The following is a 25,463-nucleotide window of genomic DNA, read 5'->3' as shown; positions in this document are numbered from 1 at the left end:
GTCAGTGCAAGGAGTATGCCAGCAATGATGGAACAAATTAGATAAATATCAAATCAGCCTAAATGTAGCCTAAATACATTTAGTTTGGTTTATTTTGTAGAGGGTAGATTATCTGTAACCTAGCAACCGCCTAGGGTTCTCCTATGGGTGATATTTGGGGTAGGGCAGCAGAGCAGAGGCTTTGTGTGTTTTGTGGCTGGCAGCCATCTTGGCTTGGGTGGGGGCCAAACAACCTGAAGTCTTTACATAGCCACCTAATAATTGTTTATTAAAAGTGTGGAGTGTGGATAGGTGTTGTTTGGTCTATTGATTGTAAATTAACCCTGGCCACATGCTATAAATGTTTGTTTGTTTGAGCGTGGGCCGTAGAGAAAGCTCAGTGAAGGTGTTGTCCCGCCATAACAGCAGAGCCTGGTACACGTTGCCCGATGCGATTGTCGGATTTCAATGGAGGAAGTCAAGTTGCAAAAAAATCTTTGCGAGCGGGCATCACACCCTGCCTCATGAAATCACAAGAAGGGACGCACAAGTTTTTCCTGCAGTTACTATCTCTGTGTTTGCTATTCCTGCCAGTGAAAAGCCTTGACTGCACGCCACTTTACCACAGGTAAACCCTGCCATCACCACAAGCTTGCCATTAGTTTGATATCCAGGACTGACAATTGTAACGAACGACATTCTCATTGAACAGCCCTGAATAACCAAGTCTTGGTTTAATAACAGCACAACTGCAATGTGCGTGGCCTTTTACAGTGTGTGGGCTTTTTATTAGGAACGACAGTATTATGAATTACAGCATGCACATGAGCCACATGATCTACAGTGCCATGTATAAAGCAGTTAGTTAGTTGGCTGTTAAATAGGTATCAGATATTTATTTGTAAGGTTTTATACTTTTACAATTGTTTTATTCTGCTCAGAAAATGCTGCTTTCAAAATGTGGTCCTGTGTAATTTTTATCCCAGATGAGAAATCAAACGCGACTGTGTGCCACATCTTTAAGGAATGGCAGCTCATTGTATCGACTAATGCACAAGATGAGACAGCAGATAAAACCCTGTGTTAGTAACCAACATGAGACAGGAGTACAAGGCTGCTTTATCTTTGAATCCAGTAGTTCGAGGCTTGGAGGAGGCTAATGATGCCTCTTCGTAACCACCGACAGAAGAGAAATACATCTGATATGGTGGCAAGAGCAGAGTGTACAGCGAGTTGAAATTTGTTTGTTTCAAAATGAAGGCTATTACTTGAAGTACCATAGTATAGTCACTTATTTTAGTGATAAAATGCATTTAGTAGAAGACTAATTTCGCTAAATAATTACCAATAGAATGGATTATTTCTATGAGGGGACTTCTATCTCAGCGTTTGGTTGAACTTATTCACAGCAAATGGGACTGTTTGCTGAGCTGCGGAAGGAGTTATTGTTTAAAATTCAATGCTCAATGAATTGTGTATAAAAGATAATTCTCATGTGCTAATGTTCTAATTCTGCTATTAGTCTCCATTGTTTAACCTTATTAATAAGAAATATTTAATGTTGCTATTTCTATGTTCTATGTGTTAAAGCTCATTCACATGTGTTAAGGCTGCTGTTAACGGATGTTAAGTGTTAATGATTTGCTCTAAAGTTCTTATCTCACACTATCATTAGTGACTAACAATAATGTATTTGTGTTAGCCAAAACCTTCTTCTTCCTGATTGGTAAAATGTTTGTAACTTTTATCAACTATTGTTGGGTACTGAGCATTTAATGTTGCACTCCAGTCTTGATTGGTAAATTTCAATTGCATTTGTATAATTATATGCAATGCATTGTCTGCGGCAGTTTGAAAACATGCTATGGTGTTTACATAGACCAGTGATACATGTTGATAAACTGTGGCTTTGATTCTGTATTGATGCAGTTATTTTTTGTCATAGATAATTGTAAATTTGACAGATTGGTCAACCTGAATTCTAAACGCAATAGCATTTGATAACTGATATCATTTATTGAAGAAATATGTATAGTGTCTGTATAGGTGTGTTTTTTCTTCTGTCTAATATAAATAAGTGAAAAAAAAACACAACTTGATTTATTAGAACTATCTGCTTGTCTGTTGCTCTATTTTGTACTGCTGTGGTAAATCTTAACTTTTACCCATATCAGTATGTACGAAAAGTATGCTCTAAAAGTACTTGCATGAACAGTGAATGTTTTCTATTGCTGTTATACTGCTCGTCAAGCATGACAAGATCTGTAAGAAGTTGTATTTAAAATTGTCCATACTAGGAATGCCCTTCATATAAACTGTAATAATAGCTGCAGGAATACATGTAGTGACGTATTCTACACAGACAACTTGCCTTAAAAATGGTATTTGTGCTGACTTAAAAGAAATCGATTAACAGCCAGATTGACTTAATGAGCCTTTCTTTTTACTCCAGCAAAATGATGTGTTGCACACTTAAAATATTTGAACTCAAACAATAAGGAGAAACACACAGAAGTAAATACTGCACTCTTTTTCCTGCGTCTTCAATGAATGCTACATTGTGCGTGTGTATTTTACTGTCACTTTCATATGTGATCCTCTTTTTCAAGTAATACAAAAACACAAACAGGATTATTTTATATCTCTATTGATAACCAATTTAATTTCAAATCAATACTCTGCAAACACAGTAAACCAGGTATATTTTTTTGAATGTATAGCTAGAAAAATGTTTTAGCTCGTTTGCCAGAAATCTGTGATGTAATTGAGAAATAGAGATGGTTTAACAATGTTAATTACAGCTTTAAAGGAAGTAGAGGACAGAAGTAAACATAGAAAAACTTTTTTATATAGCTTACTAAAGTAAGTTTAGGTGAAAAAAGTTTCATTTTATACATAGCTGCAAACACATATCTAAATAAACAGATTACCGCAGGCTTGTTTCTTAACAGTAAAACAAATGTGGTCATGCAAACCCTTACAATGTTACTTTCTCTCACTGTTTAAATCTCAATCAATTAGTATTTGCTTCTCATAATATCAGTTATTTTAATTATATAACTGTAAGGTCTACAGAAAAAAAAAAAAAAAATTTACCTGATTAAATAAACTCTTGAGAGTATCGACTTTCTGTCATGCAGATCAATGCTGCCGATTCAATCTGGCCACATCCAGCTAAGACACTGTTATGTTTCCTTCTGTTTCCTTTCCCATAACCATAGAAAGTTTAAATTCATTTAAATTAACCATTGTTTAAGAAAAACATGTTAATACACAACAGCGCCATGTCGCTACACTGAGGACATAAAAAACCAAAAAATTGGCAGCTTTCTTTTTTCATCTAAGGATAACACAGAGGATGGATTGTAACTGTCTCTGGAAATGTATATGAGATTTAATAAATGTCGAATATTATCAGAGGAATACCTTCCCTTTACAGAACCTTTTTGTTCATTGTGAATTAATGTGTCTATTGCAGTCTGTAACCTCATAGCTAGGCTCTTTACCAGAATCTTACAATCGCTCTGAATAAGTGAAATTGGTCTGTAGTTGGCACAGTCTATTAAGTCTTTGTCTGGTTTAGGAATAAGAGTTATAGAGGCTAGGTTCATGGAAGGTGGTAGTGTTTGCTGAGTGAGTGAAAAATCTAAATTTTCTTTTAGTAGGGGAGTAAGGCTATCCATATTGATTTTGTAGAACTCCGGGGGGGTGGGGGGGGATCTTCACCAGGGGGTTTTCAGAGGCCAGTACATTTATTGTATTTTTTATGTCTTCAATTGTAATAGGGGCATCCAATATTTCCTTATCTGTAACTTTCAATTTATTCAATTTAAGATCACTAAAAAAAGCATGAAGTTTGTCATAATTTAGCTCACCAGGGGAACTATATAGTTTGCTATAATACTTTTTAAATGCTGTATTAATAATGTCTGGTTGATTTGAAACGTTACCATTTTCAATTCTAATTGTTGGAATCATTTTGGATTGTACTAACTTTCTCAAAGTATGAGCTAATGGTTTATCCCCATGCTCATGGTATTTTCTTTTCAATCTGTTTAACAAAAACACTTCTTTATCAGTTATCCATTGTTTAATTTAAAGTTAGCACTGTTAGTAACTATAACTTGAAGAGGAGGGATCAAGTCTAAATTTGATAACTGTTCTTTTTAGACATTGTAGACATTGAATCTCTTCCATATGTTTTCTCTTCATTTTGGCAGTATAGCAGATAATTCTACCTTTAAGAAAGACTTTTAAAGTTTCCCATAGACTGGCTGGAGAAATATCAGGGGCCGGTTGTACTAAACTGATCCGATTGTGTATCCAGGCTCAGATCTTGATCCTATGGCATATTGGGTTGCACTAAAAGGATCAGAGCTGATCTTGAGCTCAGTTTCAGCTCAAAGTTTGATCCTATTTCGATCTTCCTTCAGACCAAGATCAGAGTGGGGTCAGAGGTTCATTGAATGTTTTATAAATGGAAAAATTAAATGTTTTTAGTTTTGAACAAAGGATTAAACTAAATAATGTAATAACTCCATTTAAAACTCATCTCTGATCCCAATCTGATCCTGCTCTATGGTTGATGGTTGCAAATGAAACTGTAATATACAGTGCCAAGAAAAAGTTTGTGAACCCCAATGATAATTATGGAAATTCCAGTTTTGCCATGATAGCCTTTTCTTAAATATCCAATAGGGGGTTTATATTAACCAATTCCATGTCTTTTGAAACAAAATGATGTATGAATTAGACAAACAAATAATTAGGTAGAACTTCAGGGGTGAGTTTGGGAGGCCCGACCCTATATAAAGATCAGAAACTTTGTGAATTTGGTCTTCACCACACATGTTGGTTGAAACACGTCATGCCACGATCAAAAAAAAATTTCTAAGGACCTCAGAACAACAGTTATTGATGCTCATCAGTATAGAAAGGGTTACAAAACAATTTCTAAGGATTTGGAGCTCCACCAATCTACTGTCAGACAGATAGACTACAAATGGAGGTATTTCAAGACCACAGTCACTCTACCCAGGAGTGATTGTCCTACCAAAATGTCTCCAAGAATAAACCGTAATATCATCAAGGAAGTCACAAAGAACCCCAGAGTAACATCCAAGGTTCTGCAGGCAACTTTTGCCTTGGCTAATGTGAGTCTTCATGACTCAACTATCAGAAAAAGACTAAACAAGAATGGTGTTCATGGAAGGATAGCCAGGAGGAAACCACTGCTCTCTAAAAAGAACATTACTGCCCGTCTGAAGTTCACCAAAGAGCGATGATCCACAAGACTTCTGGAGCAATGTTCTCTGGCCAGACGAGTCAAAGGTAGAACTTTTTGTCCTCACTGAGAAAGGTTATGTTTTGCTAAACCCAAACACTGTATTCAAACAGAAACACCTCATCTCAACCGTCAAGCATGGTGGTGGGAGTGTGATGGTTTGAGGCTGCTTTGCTGCCTCAGGACCTGGACGTCTTCATCATCATTAACTTGATTCCTTCCGCTGATGTGATGTGATTATATCCGCGATGTCGTAGTACTCTTAAACAGTGAGCGCTCATTTACACTTCCTGCAGCCTGCCTATGTGCCAGATGAAATTGGATGTCATGACATAATTTTCTTAACTGCACATGAATTCAAAGGCAAAAATACGCGTCTCTGTCTGTCTTATGGATATTAGGAATACGTAACGCAATGTGTTTTACCACCTTCCCAGAATTTGTGCGACAGTTTCTAAAATGGTAAGTGATGTGTGGGACAGTAGGGATTAACATTAACATTAAACAGGATCAAGAAAGTGCTGCTTCAGATTTAGTAAGCGAGTCAGAATCGGGATACAGATGCAGGTGTGCTTTCCAAACGCAAGCAACTTAAAAGGTAAATATATGTATACGTGTGGCAAAGTGCCCCTCCCTGTGTGTATTTTGTGTTGTGTGTTAATGTTGGTGTATAGTCATTGGTACTGGGGATATAAACGGGTCTGTGTAACACGAGTGTATAAAATCTATATTTGTATTTAGGCACGAGGATTTCACAGCACTTCACGTGTAAGTAAAATGTAATAATATGTGAGCACGGGGAATTGCACTTTATTAATTCACGCGCAGTTGTACCGCGACTCCAATTGAATGATTGATTAGCAATAGAGTCTCGGTACAGCTGCATAAAAGCTGCATGTTTTCACCCACTCTGGGTTGTGTGTTCGATGAGTGGAGAACAGGATTGGAGATGGAGGTAATAAATAATAAAATAATAACATAAAGTTGAAATATCTGCTCACCGTGTTTTGTGTAGTGTTAGTCCATTTTTTTTGTCTCTTTTTGTTTTGGCGAATATGCCACGTCCTGTGTTTTTTGTTTGTTTGTTACAGCCTTTTTATTTACTGTTCTGTTTATTCATTAAATGCTGAGCGAAACCATTCGCTCAACTCCACCAAACTCCACCTCTCTCTCTGTTTATTTCCGGGTTCCTGTTTCTGGTCTGACGTCCCCCACTCCGGCCGTCTTTGTAACAATACGGTATAGCGATCAAAGTTTTGTTTTATTTTGATCCTATTTTCTGTTATGAGTAGAGTAATACAAAAACCAAAATGGGGAGTTTTTTTTGTTTTGTTTTTTTGTGCAATGCCCCCTTTTCCACAAGAGTCTATTTAAATGAAATCTGACAGTTTTCACTTGGGTGTACAGCTAAAAAAAAAGGCATAAGTAAACCTTAGTGATGCTATTTCCTTATGAAAATGTGTCTTTGGATACTTTGTTATTGTGAAGAAACTATAAGGCAGAGATTAAGAAATTAAAAATGTGATGTCTGCCTAAAATACACACAAGAAAAATGTATAACTTTATTGAGTGACAGGCAAAATAATGAGTATTACAGTTTTACATACAGTATAGTTTTATTATATAACAGCATGGCAAATCGTTATACTGCTGGGAATTGTGCAGCATGTGATTTTAACAGGAAAGTGACTGTGTTGTTTGTATTTATTTAACTTCAATACATTAGTAATATACTTTAGCTTGGGTATTGTACTAATTTATATCAACAATTGATCAGCCTATTCAGTTTGACCTCTTTGAGAACCACTGGACCAGAGGATGTTTTTATCTTTTAAAATAATTAAATGTCAAGTCTGTTCCTATTTTTAATATTAAAATTGTATAAACATTATTAAGGGCTGCCACGGTGTAGACCAATTATAAGTAACATTGTCTATGAAGCTGCAGAGAGACTGAGTCGCTGTATCCTCTGTTTCAGAATAACATTGTCTATGAAGCTGCAGAGAGACTGAGTCGCTGTTTTCTCTGTTTCAGAATAACATTGTCTATTAAGTAGCAGAGACTGAGCCGCTGTGTTCTCTGTGTTTCAGAATAACATTGTCTATGAAGCAGAGAGACTGAGTTGCGGTGTTCTCTGTGTTTCAGAATAACAAGGTGCTCGAGCTGCAGAGAAACTGAGTTGCTGTGTTCTCTGTGTTTCAGAATAACATTGACTATGAAGCTGCAGAGAGACTGAGTCGCTGTGTTCTCTGTGTTTCAGAATAACGAGGTGCTTGAGCTGCAGAGAACTCGTATGAAGGATGAGATTCGAGAGTACAAGTTTCGGGAGACGAGGCTCCTGCAGGACTACACAGAGCTGGAGGAGGAGAACATCATGTTGCAGAAACTGGTCTCCACCCTCAAGCAGAACCAGGTCTGGCCCACACTACATTCACATTGCACTTCTCAAAACTTCACTGGAGTTGCATTACAAGCATTTTGAATGGGCAGAGCTAACATACACATCACCTAAAAAGGTACTAAAGGGGAAGTGGGGTCTTTGGGCAATTTATAAAAGCTATGTTGCTACATGAAGCTGTATTTCACCAGGGGCGCTGACATTTTTACTGCTGTACCAAGGCTGCAAAATGACAATGAAATCTGAAACTAGCAAAAAGCAACTGATTCGTCACGTACATGTGACCAACCTTAAGAGTTACGTGCACTGCTGTGCATCCTGGGATATTCATTTATTTGTCAAGGTTACATCTTTCTGCAAAGATGGTGCATTTCTGAGTAAACAGTCAAAAAGTGAAATCAAAATAATTGTATATCAAAAGAATTAAAGAAAGGGAAAACAAACAATCAATAATCATTAAATCATTAATTGGTACCCAGTAAAGGTTTTTGGATAAACGTAATTGGTAAGTACAGATAAAGTGTAGGTGCAGGGAATGCTTAGGGTAATATAGTGTGAAAGCTTTGACACAAACTCTTCCTTTACTCTTGTGCGCCCTCTGCAGGTAGAGTACGAAGGGCTGAAGCACGAGATCAAATGCCTGGAGGAGGAGACGGTGCTTCTCAATAGCCAGCTGGAAGACGCGCTGCGCCTGAAGGAGATCTCGGAGAGCCAGCTGGAGGAAGCCCTGGACACACTGAAGAACGAGCGTGAGCAGAAGAACAACCTGCGCAAGGAGCTATCGCAGTACATCAGCATGAGCAACAGCATGTACAGCACCCACCTCAGCATCTCCGTCGATGGGCTCAAGTTCAACGAGGAGGCCAACAACGGCACGCCCAACAACGAGGACAAGTGCAACGGGCACGTCCACGGCCCGCTGGTCAAGCTTAACGGAGACTACCGGGGCTCCACTTCCAGGAAAGGAGAGGTGCTCCACCCTGTCTCCGACCTCTTCAGCGAACTCAACCTCTCCGAGATGCAGAAGCTCAAACAGCAGCTGCTACAGGTAGGTATGCACAGACTTGGGTGTTCAGTTGCCATAGCAATGGGACTTGGCCACGCATACACAAAGTGGGTATTGAAAATATAATCAATGAGTGAGAGGTAACAGAGCGGAGGCAAGAAAGCTTCTTATCTACAAAGCAAAAGACCTGGACTCGTCTGCATTTGTAGTCTTAGATCTTATCTTATCTTAGATCTTGCATCACAAGACGCTGCCCGCTACACTCTTCACCCACTTTAAACCACGGTGATCGGCTGCAGCCAGTCTATGAGATGTGGGTCACTGTACCAGTGTAACAGGGTGGAGGCTGGACGTGAACCAGTGACACTGCACATTGTAAGCGAGCAACTTAACCACAATGCAAAAGAGCCGGGCTCGTCTGGGAATACGGGATAGAATCCATAACGACACACTGCCCGTTACAGAGGGAAGGTGCAAACAGAGGGAGAAGTTGTTTGTCATTACTCACAAATTGATTATTTTTTAGTTATCCGCCAAAGACCATTGTGTTTTCTTTTTATACCATCCATCATCAAGCCTTTTCTTATGATAACAGATTTGATTAAGCAGTTTTATCTTTTTACAGACTAAGCATTGCTATTGCTGGGAGCTCTGAATTCAAAGCTTGGCAAAGCCGTTATTGTAAAGTCACACTGCTACAAGCTGGCTGTTGAAATATGAGTACAAAGTATAAGAAAAGCATAAACAAATAACAGCAAATAAAATGTTGGCAATTGAGAGACAAAAAAGAGACCGAGACCTCTGCTTTTTAAGGCTCCTGTTTAAAGTCAAATTAAAAAGACATTGAAAAAGACTTCTGGTCGAAACCTTTATCATTGCATTTATTACGTTTTCATTTTTTTTATTTAGTTTTACTGAGTGTTTAATAGTAATAAAAAAGAGAACATTTAAATCACCATGATACATTTTATTCAGGAATCTAATACCATCAGTTTTTCACGCATGATTTGATCTGCATGATGCAGGTGCATACATCAGCATCCCAAAGCAGTTTTGGTGCGTTGCAGTTAAAAGCCTGTTCCCTCTTCATTGTTCTGCCAGACACACACATACTTACACATGCACAGTATTTGTAATATATATGTAGTCGTGTGTGCATTGCTGGGGTGGTGTCATGGGAAATTAGGATCAGAGGAAGCTTGTGTTCCTACAGCTGGAACCACCTATAGGGATTCCAGCATAAATAAACCATCTGCACAGAAGGCTGGGTGGTAAGAAGGGTGTGGTGAACAGGCACCACGTCTATTGTAGATGGAACATGAAGGTGGGACATTTTAAGAGTAAGTAGCTTTGAATTATTGTACTGTCCCTTGTCTCATTATGATGTTTGCAGTCATTCTTAGTATTTTCAAATTGTGTGGTTATTTCAATAAATATTTAAGGTGCTTTGACCATGAGTGGTGTATTGCCAGAAAAACTAAAAGGAAATTGTTTGCAAAGTGGCAGGTCTAATCTATGTTGCTGTGAAAGGGGAGTTGCTGTGAAAGGGGAGGGGCACTACTAGACTTAATTTGTAAATACTCAATTTACTAACAAAACCAAATCAACAGGTTTGTTGAATAGAGGTAAACTGACCAGAGATAGCAACAGAATGGCAAAGGCAGAATAAAAGTCCAAAAAGTTTTATTACAGTGGTCTCAAAGTTACATAAAAGTTGGTTTAAATAACCAATAAAATCGCAGTTTTAATAAGAAAAAGTCAGTTAAATAAATAAATAAAAGGCTGCTAAAAAATACACTGTATTCAACTGGAAGGGTCCTTAGACCAGGGCCTATCAGCAATAGCACTTCTCATTGAGGGAAACATGTCTCCCTAGCAAGGATTCTACAACAAAACCAAATAGTTCATAAACACACACAGGGTAGCAACTGTATTAGAAGTCAACAGCAATATACAGGGGTTCCCAAGGATTAAGGGTTAATTAAATGTTAGAATGGCAGGACTTCAATATTAAACAGAAAAAAAAGATTATTATCTAACTATCAGGTCAGTTAGGTGGCTATTCTCCTCACCCACACCTGTTAGTAAACCCCACCTTCTATAAGCAAAACCAGGGCAATTATAATAATAATATAATCAAAAGAAATATCGAAACACAACTAAAATCATAAAATACTAGCACACTCAAAACTAAAAAACATTTAAAAATACCAAACTATCACTTAAAGAACTATAGTGTTTACAAAACAGCAACCACGATAATAATAAAAAAGAAATAACCGATTACCTTTACGGTGCGCTGAGGGCAAGCCCCAAACTGACCTACCTGCTTTGACAAACAAGAAATGCCTCCCCCACCCGTAATTGCTGGCCAGTGAAAAAAAAAGGCTTTCCCCTTTTTAAACCAGATGAGAGGAGAAGGACACAGCGTTTAGCAACAATAAGCAAACAGAAGGTGTGGGTCTCTTAACCGGCCGCTTTAATGCTTTCATTCAACAAAAACAAAACTTACGAGACCAGGAAGTATCCACACGTCTCGGAGCTTTATTCAACATGCAAGATTTCCAAATGCAATAAAGTAACTACCTAGGACAAAAAAGATTACAATCCCGTTATCAGGTAATCCTGCTAAACAGTGCACTGTATGGAAGTATAAGGTGGCTTTGCGCTGATCCCACTAGGTAAGGGAGATCCTACTGCAGGGTGTATCCTCACACACCGTCTGTACAAAATCCTGTAAACTGTCTATTCCTTTTCAAGAGCGACTGCTAGTGACAGTATGCTGGCCCTGTTACACTTACTGGTATTTACTGCAGGCCAATAGGAATCTAGAGCAGCATCTGAACTCTGGAGAACGCACCGAAAACAGACAATAAATAATACAAACACAGAGCTTGAGTAATTACAGCTAGAACCACGCAGAATAATTGCAAACGTTATTTTAAAAATGTGGTGGGACTAAAAAATAAAAAATTAAGACAATTCAATTTGAAGCGACTTACTCTTGTGTATATATTATTTGCAGAAGCACTGGCAAAATGAAAGGTTAAAGAACAATGGTTTGTGTGATTGAAATACCCTCTATAACTGTAGGTGACTCGACGGGAGAAACAGGGAGGTTGTTCTTCTGAATAATTATACAGTCATGTGTTAAATAAAAATAATAAAACAGTACAGTATAACTGCTAGTAACGTTTTTTTAGAAACAAAACAAATCCTCAGCTGACTTGCTGAAAATTACCCTTGGACTGTTACATGATCTTCACTTAGAGGACGAACCTCTTTCTGTGATGGAGAAAAAAACTAACAGTTCAGCATTACTTGACACTCCCTGTTCTTTTCCTTCTCCTATCGACCCACATAGCATGCAGTACTGTACACAGCAGTGCAAGAATCAGGCATTCTTTACTGCCCAGGCAATAAGACAAGCGGTTCCCTACACTGGTAATTTCCACTGCTGCTGCCTGAAGTGAAAGCTAATTCCATTTCATGTTTAATGCTCTGGTGCTGAAGTTATGAATAGAATGACAGCAATAAAACCAGACAATGATCTGCTATTAAGGTACCCCCCACCCTCTTTCTCATTTTAAATTACTGGTATATTGACAAGAAGAATGGCAGGATATTGACCTGGAAACACTGTTCATGTCATATTCATTCCACCTTATAAAAGTTGACTACAGTATTTTTGCACGGTATTTTTTTCAGTTTTCCCATGCTTTTCTCATGGTTATACTATGCATTTACCATAGTTTACCCTGGTTTGCCATGTTTATTAATATGCTTTACGATAAACTTTGCTAAACTTAAATGAATGGTCTGAATAAATTATCCGATGTATTTATAATGATTGTTAAAAAAACAATCTCATCTTGTTCCAATCAAAATACCCACAGCTTATGTGAATTGTTAATTACGTGTGGGATCAACAGAAAATGCAATGGAACAAAACACTAATAATCTCTTAAAAACAACTCTGTGTTTCTGTCCCCTCGCTCACTGATTGTTTTTCGGTTATCCACAGGGAACCATCGTGTATCCCTCTCTGTATTTCTGTCTGGGAGATTCATTGAACATTCAAATATGCCAAGGATGACATCTAATCAAAAACTTTGCATTTCTTTTTGTGGAATTAGATTTTTGCTGAAAACAAGTATCTTGGGGGGGGGGGGGGGGGGGGGGGGGGGGGGGGGGGGGGATACATTTCATTATAACATAAATATTAATCATAACTGATAGAATAGAGTTATAATGTACTGAATCCCAGCTCTCCTCCAGGCTGGTAATTACATCCTCTCTAGAAACTCCTTGAACTCGCAAGCCTCAAAACACCCTGAAGTATTAATTAATCTCATGTTCCAATCCATTGCATGATTCTGATTCCTTAAGTACTGTGATTAAATGTATATTAAATATTTATAATCAGCTATTCTTCATTGAAGCGACAAGTTTGTTCAATTACAGCAGGTGCTGATGAATCCAATGTAACTAGTAGGGTGGAATTTAGATTAATTATTACAATCCCAGTGTATCACCCTAAAGTCCCCTGTGTCTCACCTTGTAAAAAGCACTACCTAGGGGAGTGAGTCATGCGAGCGGTTATGCTAAGTTGCATTCTCACCATTTAGGGGAACAATTGTCCCGCTTCAGTGACCCTTACTGGCCGAGCTTAGAATAGCCAGACTGTGGCTCGCCTCCAGGGTTTAGTAGCCTACTAATATCCATTCACTAGGTTGGTCAGGTTAAAATAGGTCAGAACAGAGGGACAGAGATCAATCACTTATTTTCAGTCCTCATGCTTTTGAAATACTAAAAAAAATCCTCAATAAGTCGCATGATAAACGTTTCGGCTAGACTGTCTTCAACAGGCTATATCCTAACTGGAAATTTCAAGTTGGGGGAAAACAATGTAGGTAAAATAACTGATACCATTCTAGCAACTGTTAGTTGTGCTCAGGATACTATATACCCATAGTACAGAACCATTGCCATTGTAGTGGCACTGTCTATATTGATTAGGTACATCTGTGGCCAAATGTTTTGCATCACCCTTTAGAATTTGCTAATTGTGCTTCATAAAGTCGAATGAAACCTGCTGCATTGTTACGTTAACATATTAAATTACATACCAGGTTGTAGTTTTCCATATACTGTATTCCTTCAAATTTAAGACATACCTTTTAAACACATTTTCGACATGCCAAGCAATACCACAGTTCACAAAAAGGGAGTAATCACGAGTGGAAATGAGAAGCAGTACATAACTGTAATGCTCTGTGTGATGGCAAACGGTTGCAAACTGCCTCCATATGCGTAATTGAGGTTGTATCTTTGTAAATGCTTAATTGTTTGATGTTTTATTTTTTCCTCAAATTGAAGGTGGGAAATTTGGGCTGCGTCTTAAATTCAAAGGAATATAGTGCTTATTGAAAAACTGACAAAAATTGAAAAATGTGACATTTCGAAATTTAACATGAAATACTGTACTACTGTTTGGCTTCCGGTAGATTTGCAGTATTATTTTGTAGTTTATTTTAATACATGATGTTAAATAAAATATCTAAATTATGTTCAAATATATATATATCATTTTAATTATGTCTCAATCCTAAAATTCTAGGCGACGCAAAACTTTTGGCCATAGCTGTAAGAAGGGCAGCCCTGCTTGACTTGTCAGGAAGAGTTATTAGGCACTTACTAGATGAATCTATAGGATACAATAAAGACACAGTCCTGGACACTTTGGATTGTACTAGTAGCCGAGAGCAGAAATAATTTTTTAGTTATGAATATTTGTTCATGGAAATGAAACAAACTTATTCGTTATTTACAGTGTTGGGACCTGAAATGTAAAAACATCTCATGTTTATTTTTTTTTAAACAATCTTACCTCGAGCATTTCAACACTTAAATATTGCTGCTCCCCTGTGGTTTTTGTTTTGAATTGTTAACAGCATGATGGCACTAGTCATGTTACTTCAAATCATGTCTGCCCGCCTGCCTTCACTTTACTATCTTCTATCCCACATATGTGCATTTTCTATTATTTATTTCAGACACCAGACTTTAATTTCTTCAAGACAAGCCACATCGTCACTAATGTATATAACCTATACGTTTGCTTACAGTTTTTACAGTCAGACAAAAAAACGTATTTGACATTTCAGTCTATTTCGATGTAGCCTAGACAACACTCTATAACGTTTCAGCCAATCTGAGGACAGATAACCAGCCATTACACAGCAGCAGCACAAATCTAACCAAAGCCATGTACCGGTATACCTCATGCAGTTGTACTACAAAGCGTGTAATTAAAGCTATTTCACTACAGTCCCCGATGAAGCGTTGTGGCAAAGTGGTTAATAGTGTACAGGTGCAGGTGATTAAAGAGAAGACAGACAGTTGTAATCCAGGTGCAAAGGTTTGTTATTAGTTTTGTCCAGTGCTTGACAGCGAAACAAACAGTAAATAATAATGGTGTTAAGTAATACAACAGCGTATATTACTTAAATTATAATCCCTGCATATAATAGTCCCTTTTTTATTATACACCCACACAAAACACACACACACACAAGTCCGTTAATGTGTGAATTAGTGCTAGTGGTGCAAACACAGTTTATTGTGATACAGTGAAATGTTGTTTCAGGTTTGTGCAGGCCTCTGGCGACAGCTCCAGAATCGTGTTTAGCCGTCTACTACTTGAGAGGAACGGTAGTTTCTCGTACAAGTTAGAAAAATGTGTTTGAAACTGCCGTGAGTCTCTATACAGCTCCAAGAGTTTTGCTGTTTTCACCATGTAATACCTCTTATAAACAGTGAGATACAAATCGTCAAACTAAGGTAAAATTGTTCTTCTTGTAGCGACTTTTCAAACAGAAAAGCAAAATAACTGGACATCGACCAATCATGTGATTCCAAATGTTGGTCAACATCAAAATAAACCAGGGATCGCAAGCAGTTTTATATCCACAACATTTATATTAAACAATTTATTTATGTTTTAAAACAGCACATATGGCACCAAAAACAAAATAAAATAAAAAAAATTACCGTTGTTTGAACTTGCAGAGCACAGCTTTAGCCTGCTATGCCTCTGCGCTATTGTTGAAATGCATTAATCTTTTAAGCTTACATCCATGCCTGGACCATCCATTACTTTGCATTTAGTGCCAAGCCAGTATAATTTTTGTAGCAATTTAAAATGTATAAAATGCAGAAAATAATTAGCCCCTCTGTTATAAAGCTGATTACCTCATTATCTTTTTACAGACCATTAACCCTGTTTAATGCTCTAAACAGTCTTTTAAAAGCCACCAAGGTTGCTAAAGGGATCTGCCCTCTCCCATCACCCTTAGACTGCTTTTTATCACATTGAAATACTCCAACCAGAATAGAATTGGAGTCGATTGGGACAGGCTCCTGCTAGCTATGGTTTTTATCACACTTTTAAATGTTCTGACATAAAGTAACACGAAACAGAAAACAGAATCCTGTAATTTGTGCGTGTACTGTACGGTGCAGGAGAATTAAATTAATCATATTAATTAACAATATTGTAATAGGCGTAATACTTGTGTAGTTCAGTATAGTACAAAGTAAAAGACAGAAAACTCAAATCAGTTGTCAGAAATAAAGGCCTTGGTTCATTTCCTTCTATTAGGTGGAGCGAGAGAAATCCAACCTCCTGTCCAACCTCCAGGAGTCTCAAACTCAGCTGGAGCACACCAAGGGGGCTCTGACGGAGCAACATGAGCGCATACACCGCTTGACCGAGCACGTCAACTCTATGAAGACGCTGCATAGCAACAAGGAGCTCCTGGAGACGGAGAAATCGTCCTGCGAAGCCTCCCAGGAGGGCCATGACTACGAAGTGGACATCAACGGGCTGGAGATCCTGGAGTGCAAGTACAAGGTGGCCGTCACCGAGGTCATCGACCTTAAGGCCGAGATCAAAGCCCTGAAGGAGAAGTACAACAAGTGCTTGGAGAGCTACACGGACGAGAAGACCAAGGGGGAGAGCAAGATCCAGGTGCTGGACGAGCAGGTGGCCAGGCTGGAGAAGACCAACAAGGAGTGCGAGGAGCAGATCTCTTGCCTGGAAAGAGAACTGCAGACGGTGATGGGGATGGCCAACGAGAACCACAACACCCTCAACACAGCCCAGGATGAGCTGGTGACCTTTAGCGAGGAGCTGGCCCAGCTCTACCATCACGTCTGCCTTTGCAACAATGAGACGCCCAACAGGGTGATGCTAGACTATTACAGGCAGAGCCGAGTGACCCGCAGCGGGAGCCTAAAAGGGTCTGATGACCCCAGGGGACTTTTATCTCCACGGCTGGCACGCCGGGTCATGGTGACCCCATCGGAACACAGGAATCCAGTTGAACAAGCTCCAAAGGACACCAGCGAAGCCAGCAAAGAGCAAAGCCAGAGTCCCACTCGGACCCCCATAGTTTCCCCCGTGATAACCGCCCCGCCCTCCTCTCCTGTCACAGAGTCCACCGACCTCCGCAAGGAGCCTATGAACATTTACAACCTCAACGCCATCATCCGAGACCAGATCAAGCACCTGCAGAAAGCCGTGGACCGGTCCCTCCTGCTCTCTAGACAGCGCGCAGCGGCGAGGGAGCTGGCCCCCATGATCGATAAAGACAAGGAGGCGGTGATGGAAGAGATCCTAAAGTTAAAATCGCTGCTTAGCACAAAGCGGGAGCAGATAGCCACATTGCGCTTAGTCCTGAAAGCCAACAAACAGGTAAGGGTTGTGATAATTAATAGTATGATCATGACTTAATAATCAAACATGTTGGATAGCATACAAATATAGTTTTGGAAGATTAATACAATACACATTATTAAGCAATAACACAGTGCTTGTGGGGAACCACAATCAAGAGACTATGGTACAGTATTTGCATGTGCTTGTAGAATGGTATTATGGGACAACAGGGAGCCAAGACAGTACAGCCTAATAACTGGTTCTGCAGTATAAATGTCCACCTTTTAACAAGGAAGCACTGTACTTAACTGAACCAATTTAGCAAGTGTTACTTGATGGTACTGTACAGGCTCACCAGATTGTACTAAATAAGATATAATACGCTGCCAACAATCCTGTTCATTAATTCTTTCAGACAGCTGAAATTGCTCTCGCCAACCTGAAAAGCAAATATGAAAACGAGACGTCAATGGTGATGGAAACCATGGTGAAACTCCGAAACGAGCTGAAGGCCTTGAAGGAAGATGCGGCCACCTTCTCCTCCCTGAGAGCCATGTTTGCCACCAGGTGAAAAGCCCAGTCTTTATGTTATTATTATTATTATTATTATTATTATTATTATTATTATTATTATTATTATTATTATTATTATTATTATTATTATTATAGTATTCTCTCTTCCACAATAGAGGGGGACTGAATTAAAGTATGTTTTTTGCAATGCTCAATTTAATTAAATGGCACTTAACACTCCACCCACAGCATCTCTTTATGGACACATGTGTTGTTTACAGGAAGAGAAAGGAACGTCTCAATAGCAGTGGCACTGATATATTTAGCTCCAATTACTGTCAGATTACACTGTGTAACAAAAAAAAAAAAAGTAAGTAGTAAGTGTTATTTCCTAATTGCTTATGCCTCAAAAGTATAGAACATGGCTATTATTCCCCACAAACTTTGCTTTTGTGACCAGGACAGTGATATTTCAAAATATCACTATTTCCAATGGGAAAATGGACAAATGTGTGTATTTTCGTTCACATAAAGTCAGAAAAAAACAACATATGAATCCAAATTAACATGTATTTATACTAAAGTAATAGAAAGATGACTACAAAAGATTTAGAAGTGAGTAGTTTTTCGAGCTTTATGATTATACTGTAAATACAGTATAATTGTAAATCTCGAAAAACTACACACAAGCTGCTTCCTGGTACCTAATCACTTCCTGTGCTGTAGGTCAGGTTGCAGCCACACCATTGGATTGAGATTACCCTACAGGATGTGATTAGGTACCAGGAACGCTGTATTATTTTAATCTATCACACTGTATTTACACAAGAAAAATGGGAACAGTGATAATGCTGCCAGGGCTACTAAGAGGCAAGAATAAGAATTTGAAATCTTTGGAAATCACATCTTTATACAACTTCCAATTTAAATTTATCTGTGAGGGGGTACATTAGTGTAACAGTCACTTGTTAACTGTGTTGTACTTTTTACATAATGTTTTTCAGTAAGCCACTGCCACACCTTCGGTAAAAAGTCCTCCGATTGGTCAATGTGTAGTGATTCAAACATGCCCAGTGACCATTCTTTTCGTTTGTTTGGTTTGTGTTTTTTCAAAACAGTGAATTTTCCGGGTTGGAGGGGCGATCGAAAATTGGCATCGGTTTTGAAATTTTGCTGATCATGATAAACCAAAAAGCATGGTACATATCAGTAGGGTCTCTTTAGATCATGTGTTTAAAACTCGGTAACGGTGCAGTGGTGGTGATTTGCAGAGACAGCATTTGTATTACTGGAAGGAAAACTGGAGCAATGGCAGCAAAGCACGTGCTGCACTTTCATTTAAACTCCAGTATGTGGTTATTGTTTATATGGGGTCAGGACGATCAATTGGAATAGAATTTGACTACCAGCTAGGAAAAGACAGTGCACAAATATGCATGAAGTGTTATCAGGGATAGCGATTGAAAGGCACTAAAAATAAAGATTACACATGAAATCTAGCCACTTGATGCCACTATTGCTTCATGTATGGGTTAACTGACTGTGAGTTTGATTATTGCTGTTTTATTCAAATCTTTATTTAAATTGAAAATACCAATTGTTAAAAAATAAATAAATAAACAGGGGTCACACTTTTCTGCCCATCACAAGTCTTTTTCACAATGAACTAATCCCAGTGACAAGACTCTCTCATAATGAACTAATCCCAGTGACAAGACTCTCTCACAAGGAACTAATCCCAATGACAAGACTCTCTCATAATGAACTAACCCTGCTTTCAAATGGATGTATAGATGTAGAGCACACGTAATAGTTCTATGATAGTCACACTCGACCCAGCATTGATTACTGTTGTGTTGCACAGGAAAAACCGACATCTTTCCTTTTAATCCTACTCAAAAACTGAGACTGTTTCTGTTTAAACTTTAGCAGTTTCTTAGTCAGTACTAGCCGACTCGCTGTAAAGTTTTGATTCAGTTTGTCAATTGAAACAGGTGAAATACAAACTATTTAAATCAGATGTATGTTCTTTTTGCACCAGTGCATTAGTTTGCCTCAATGAGAAAAAACAAATAATACAAAACTATTTAGAAACAATGTGGGTTTAGATATACAGTAAGCAGTAAAATACTAGTCGTTCCAGATTTACAAGCTTTACAACATTGTTCTGCATTTCACAAACTGGAGGCAGACTTCACACAGGTGAAACTAAAATTGGGCCCTCTTAATCTCCAACATGATTGCAGTAGAGGTCAGTTTCTCACTGCATATGTCATCACAAAGCATACACTTGCACAAACCAATTTATTACAAAATGTTGATCCACTTTCTCGTTTTGAGGGGTGTCCAGACCCCTCTTTAAAAGGGTAGGGTTACTAAGGGCATCTTCAAATTATCTTATGTTTGTTGACCTGCAAATCTTACTTTGATTTGCTTATATAAGCTTAGTTTGACCTGTCTGCAATGGGATCTCTAATGTCCATACAGAGACATACAGGACCTTGCTGATCTGCAGGACAGCACCTTCTGTAGCACAGTGCTGGGGCAATGGGTAACCTCCAGAATCACTGTAAACACTGCAGTCACCCATTCAAGTACTGACCAGTTGCAAGTTACAGTTAAATACCATTCTCTTTGATAGTCATGGATCAGGTGTTCCTTTTTTTGTCCATCTCAAAATGGTCCACTTGTGCCTTGACATTTCATCAAACACATTGCTTCCACCCTCTGTGTGTTCGCACACATGATGCATGGCTAAAGAACGATTAACAAACGGTGCGTTGGCAATGGTGTAACGGATTCTCCTGTTCATCTCTCTCTCACAGGTGTGATGAGTACGTCACCCAGCTGGATGAGATGCAGAGGCAGCTGGCCGCAGCGGAGGATGAGAAGAAGACCCTGAATTCTCTGCTCCGCATAGCCATCCAGCAGAAACTGGCCCTGACCCAGCGGCTGGAGGACCTGGAGTTCGACCACGAGCAGACGCGCCGCACCAAGGGCAAGGCCACCAAGATCAAGAGCAGCACCCCCAAAGTAAGTCGCAAGGCAGCCGGCAGTGTACCTGCGCCTGACATAGTAGGCAGCCCTCCAACTATCACAGGCACCCCACCTTCTCCCCAAGGCATTCCACAGTGGACTACAGGTACTGAACCGATCAATGCAGGCAGTCCACTATGGAGCTTAGGCACTCAGACGTTTACTGTAGATACTCGAGCATTGACCACAGATACCACAGCGTTCATTCCAAACACAAGACTGTCTCCTGCAGACACCCGTCCATTCACTCGCCCACACCCTAGGTCTCCTATCCTAGGCCTCAGACCATCTACCCTAGGCCAGTCTTTTGTAGACCCACCACCATCTTCTTTAGTTACTCCTCCATCCACACCAGGTGCCTCCACCATACAGATTCAGGGCTCACGGCAGTGACACAATCTGGGGGAGAGACAGTGGTGCTGAGAGGACAGTGGAATGCATTTATAATCCCAGCTGGACCAAACCTGGATTCGCCTTTATGGCTTTAGATTGTTAACCAATCCGACTTCCTCAGGGTTAGAAAAAGAAATCGAAACAAGCAAGAATGTTTCAACTTTGATTTGAATTTTTGATTAGTTTTTTTTTTCAAGTGTTAATGTGTAGAAGTGCTCTGTTGCGGCAATTGTAAAATAAGCAGGTTTTCTTTTTATACAAACATAATGCACTTCAGTGCCTCATACAAGATCAAGAGCAGCACTCATACAGTACTGTTTCTTTTTCTTTTTAAAGAACTTTTTTCCAAAACCACAAAGTGGCTGAATTGGTTGTCTTCATTTATGCTAGCACTTTTTTGCCAGTGTGAAAGTATGTTAGATATCAGCCCATAGCTTTAATCATTTATAAGCAAGTAGGTCAGCACAACGATAGATGTGCAATCTTTCATAATAAGTACTAGGGCACAGATTGGGCTAATGGTTTTAGAGAGAAAGGAATAAGAGAATGCAGGTCCAGCAGGCCACCTTTTTTACGGTGGTTAGTAAAAACTAATAGATTAATGCAGTAAATCTTCACTTGAATCCTGTGCTATCCTATGTTCATCACAGTTTTTGGGTTACAAAAGTATTAGGCTGTGCAAATACTCCTGATATCACTATGTAACACAATTTTTGTTCCTGGGTAGTAAGTGTTATTTCCTAATTGCTTATGCCTCAAAAGTATAGAAAATGGCTGTTATTCCCCACAAACTTTGCTTTTGTGACCAGGACAGTGAAATTTCAAAATATCACTATTTCCAATGGGAAAATGGGCAAATGTGTGTCTTTTCGTTCAAAGAAAGTCAGAAAAAAGCAACATATGAATCCAAATTAACATGTATTTTACTAAATTAATACAAAAATGACTGCAAAAGATATAGAAGTGAGTAGTTTTTTGAGATTTACGATTATACTGTATTTACAAGTAATTCCCTTTAACATGTTTTATGTCGGCAGGTGTTAATTTAAACTGAGAAAACGTGATAAAAATGTGTTAATTGTGAAAACACTAAATAATGCTTTCTCCATCATTAGCAATCTACACATTAAGTACCTATCAATAAGAACAATCAAAAAGTCTTCTGGCATTGTGTGACAGAGTAGCGTAACGGCCAACCTGTTACCGGCAGGAAGAGAGACTCAGAACACAGAGCTGCAGTTTCAAGCACAAATGCGCTCTTCATTTATAAACACAGAACCGACACAAAGAAAAACACATTGACAAAATAAAAGGCACAAGAGCCAAAACAAAAGGTCTACAAAACTCACAACACAGGACGAGACAGCACGGAACACCAAACACATACCTTCGCATCTATCACCAACATAAATTCTATCCTTCCTCCTAACACGAACATCTATTTTATACACCTGTGGTTGGAGCCTAATTAATGACTTCATCGTTTATTCAGCCACGTGTTTTTACAGGGAAAAGTGTAACCCCTTCCCTGCTGACCCAGTATTCCCCACACAACACATACACACACACACACACACGTGCACTGGCAGGGCTTTCACTCTGCCACACATTGTGAATGAAAATAAAATTGTCTAACGCTTGTCAGAACCAGATTTATTAAAACCACATATATTTTTATCTGCAATTATTTGTTTTACTTTTTATGTCTGTTTTGATATTAAATCCATTTTCATTTTTCACTACCGTCATTATACAACAAATGTTTCAAAATATTTAAATGCTTCACTGAAAAAGTTAATGCTAAATTGCAGAACGCAGTATTTATTTTTTTTATGTCCACATTTGAAACACATTCTATTTTCACCATCAGTGAATTATCAAATAAAATAAAAACATAAACAAAAATAAAAATAGCAACAGACTTGTGAAAAGTCCCTTTCTTATACTGGACAGAGCGATCATTAGCAGTAATATTAACTACCTTTCATGTAGCTGTTTTTTTTTTTGTTGAAGAGAGTTTTGTGAAATCGTGCAGTTCTGTGCAATGTGTTCAATCATTTACTGGAAGCAAACTAAAAGAGCTGCCAGGTTCCTAAGTGTGGCAATGCGGCAGGAAAGCTAATGTTTGCTCTGTTTATTTTAAAGTGTACAGAAATTCATATTTACTTTATTCTTTCAGAAATAGGAATTTCAAAGGGAACTACATATTACACGGCAATGGGTAACCATGAAAAAATACAGCCTTAGTTATAGTTATTACCTGATGACTGAAAACATCTTAAAGGAAAACCTGAGTGTTTGCACAGCCGGGAACGAATTACGTCATGTGCTGTCATGTGTGATTGCCCCATGATTCCAACAAGAAGGCATGCAGGCAGAGCATGGGCCAGTATGAATACAGTTCCCTATATAAAGAATATATTTAGCTTTCATGAAAAGTGGTTTTTCATAACCAGTTGTTTGAGACAAACATAGCATATATCACTGCCAGTAATTTTACTAAATTACTTTATTAGTTTTTTGCAACTCAAATGGAAATTGATGGAAGCAGCCTTAGGTAGAAGAGAATCAAAACCACATTAAAAAGGTTTTGAGGCCTTAAATTTTGAGCTGTAACTCTAATCTCTAAATGCAATGCAGTGTTTGGAGCGTTTTGTTTACACAGACTGTAAAACTGTTCTGTTCTACTGTATGAAATGCTAAATTAAACATTTCAGTTAAAAGAAACAAAATTTCAAAATGTGTGACCTCTCTGAATCATAATTACAAATATTTAATGCATAAAAACAATTAAACCATTGTCTTTCAAAAGGAAACTTTAACAATGATGTTGTCATCAAACAAACTAGATTCATTTGATTTGTCTAAAAGTAACTTGTTTTATTTTTTCTAACAAAATCTTTATATTCCAATCTTTATAAGCATTTGTTTTGTTTTTTTCAGAAAGGAAAAGCACAAAAAAATAAAGTTACAAAACCAGAAATAAATATAGGTCTGATTTACACTTCTAAATAAAGTATAAAAAATCAACCAATCACTGTTCGGATCTGTCAAAATTCCAATGCATCTCATCCTGTGTGCAGATGTCATCCCATACACGGAACACACAGCACAGTTCTAAAGCTGTGCGGATGTCATCCCATACATAGAACACACAGCACAGTTCTAAAGCTGTGCGGATGTCATCCCATACATAGAACACACAGCACAGTTCTAAAGCTGTGCAGATGTCATCCCATACACGGAACACACAGCACAGTTCTAAAGCTGTGCAGATGTCATCCCATACACGGAACACACAGCACAGTTCTAAAGCTGTGCAGATGTCATCCCGTACACAGAACACACACGGTTCTAAAAAAGAACACTTTTTAATGTTTAACAGTCGTTCCAAAGTACAATCCTCGTTTCATAGAATCCTGAGATGTCTAATAAATCAATACATAGTTTGTGGGGTCTTTTTTTGTTTTAACAGAAATAATTTCACACAGTTTGAGCAGCCAGAGCATTGCAATCCTCTCACCCCATACTGCGGCAATAAGAGACACTCTGCTCCCACTGTATTCACATTAAATGACACATATTGCATTGTTGACAAGGACTGACAGGCAAAGTCTCCCTCCATGTATGCTGATGAAATAGTAGTTATGTCCTAAATCTGTGGAGTGCAATATAAACAACAAAAACTCCAGAACAGGATACCTCACCTCTTCAACACACCTAGTCGTGAGTGATTTTATTGAGAGAACAGTTTCTAGCGATTGAATAAATTATCTATAAAATAAACCTCAAAATGCATCAGGCACTCCTATAAGCAATACCAAATTCATGTTCACAAACCTTTAGTCTTGATACTCAGAAAGCACCAAGTTTACTTGCTTTAATTTCAGGTACTAGGTACATACTTGTCTTTCCTGGACAGTGTAATTCTCTCAATTTTCGGCGTGAAAATTACTTACCTGAAAGTAAGCCATGTAAATTTAGAGCTTCAACATTCTTTAAATAAGTTGACCCTTTGTGAATAGAACTGTCATCAGATGCAGATGGTGCAGTGCAGTAAAAGTGACTGTCCACACAGTACGTTTCCCAAAAAGACTGTGTTTTATTTCAACACAAAAGTAGAGAAACAATC

General features: G+C 38.4%; 1 protein-coding gene across 2 annotated transcripts in view; it reads left to right on the top strand.

Annotated features, from left to right (window-relative positions):
- Window positions 1-7,535: 7,535 nt before the first annotated feature.
- Window positions 7,536-25,463, top strand: part of LOC121318605 (protein bicaudal D homolog 1-like) — a 39,618-nt gene continuing 21,690 nt past the window's right edge. For both annotated transcript variants that reach the window (XM_041255469.1, XM_041255468.1), the window contains exons 1-5: window positions 7,536-7,676; window positions 8,266-8,709; window positions 16,331-17,425; window positions 17,805-17,956; window positions 20,728-20,935. In XM_041255469.1, coding sequence (XP_041111403.1) covers window positions 7,557-7,676; window positions 8,266-8,709; window positions 16,331-17,425; window positions 17,805-17,956; window positions 20,728-20,935 — 2,019 coding nt within the window. In that variant the 5' untranslated portion in view covers window positions 7,536-7,556. The remainder of the gene's footprint in view (window positions 7,677-8,265; window positions 8,710-16,330; window positions 17,426-17,804; window positions 17,957-20,727; window positions 20,936-25,463) is intronic.

Source organism: Polyodon spathula, chromosome 7, assembly GCF_017654505.1.
Source record: "Polyodon spathula isolate WHYD16114869_AA chromosome 7, ASM1765450v1, whole genome shotgun sequence".
Classification (NCBI taxonomy): domain Eukaryota; kingdom Metazoa; phylum Chordata; class Actinopteri; order Acipenseriformes; family Polyodontidae; genus Polyodon; species Polyodon spathula.
Note: the sequence above shows the minus strand (reverse complement) of the source record. Positions and strands in the feature narration are given on the sequence as shown.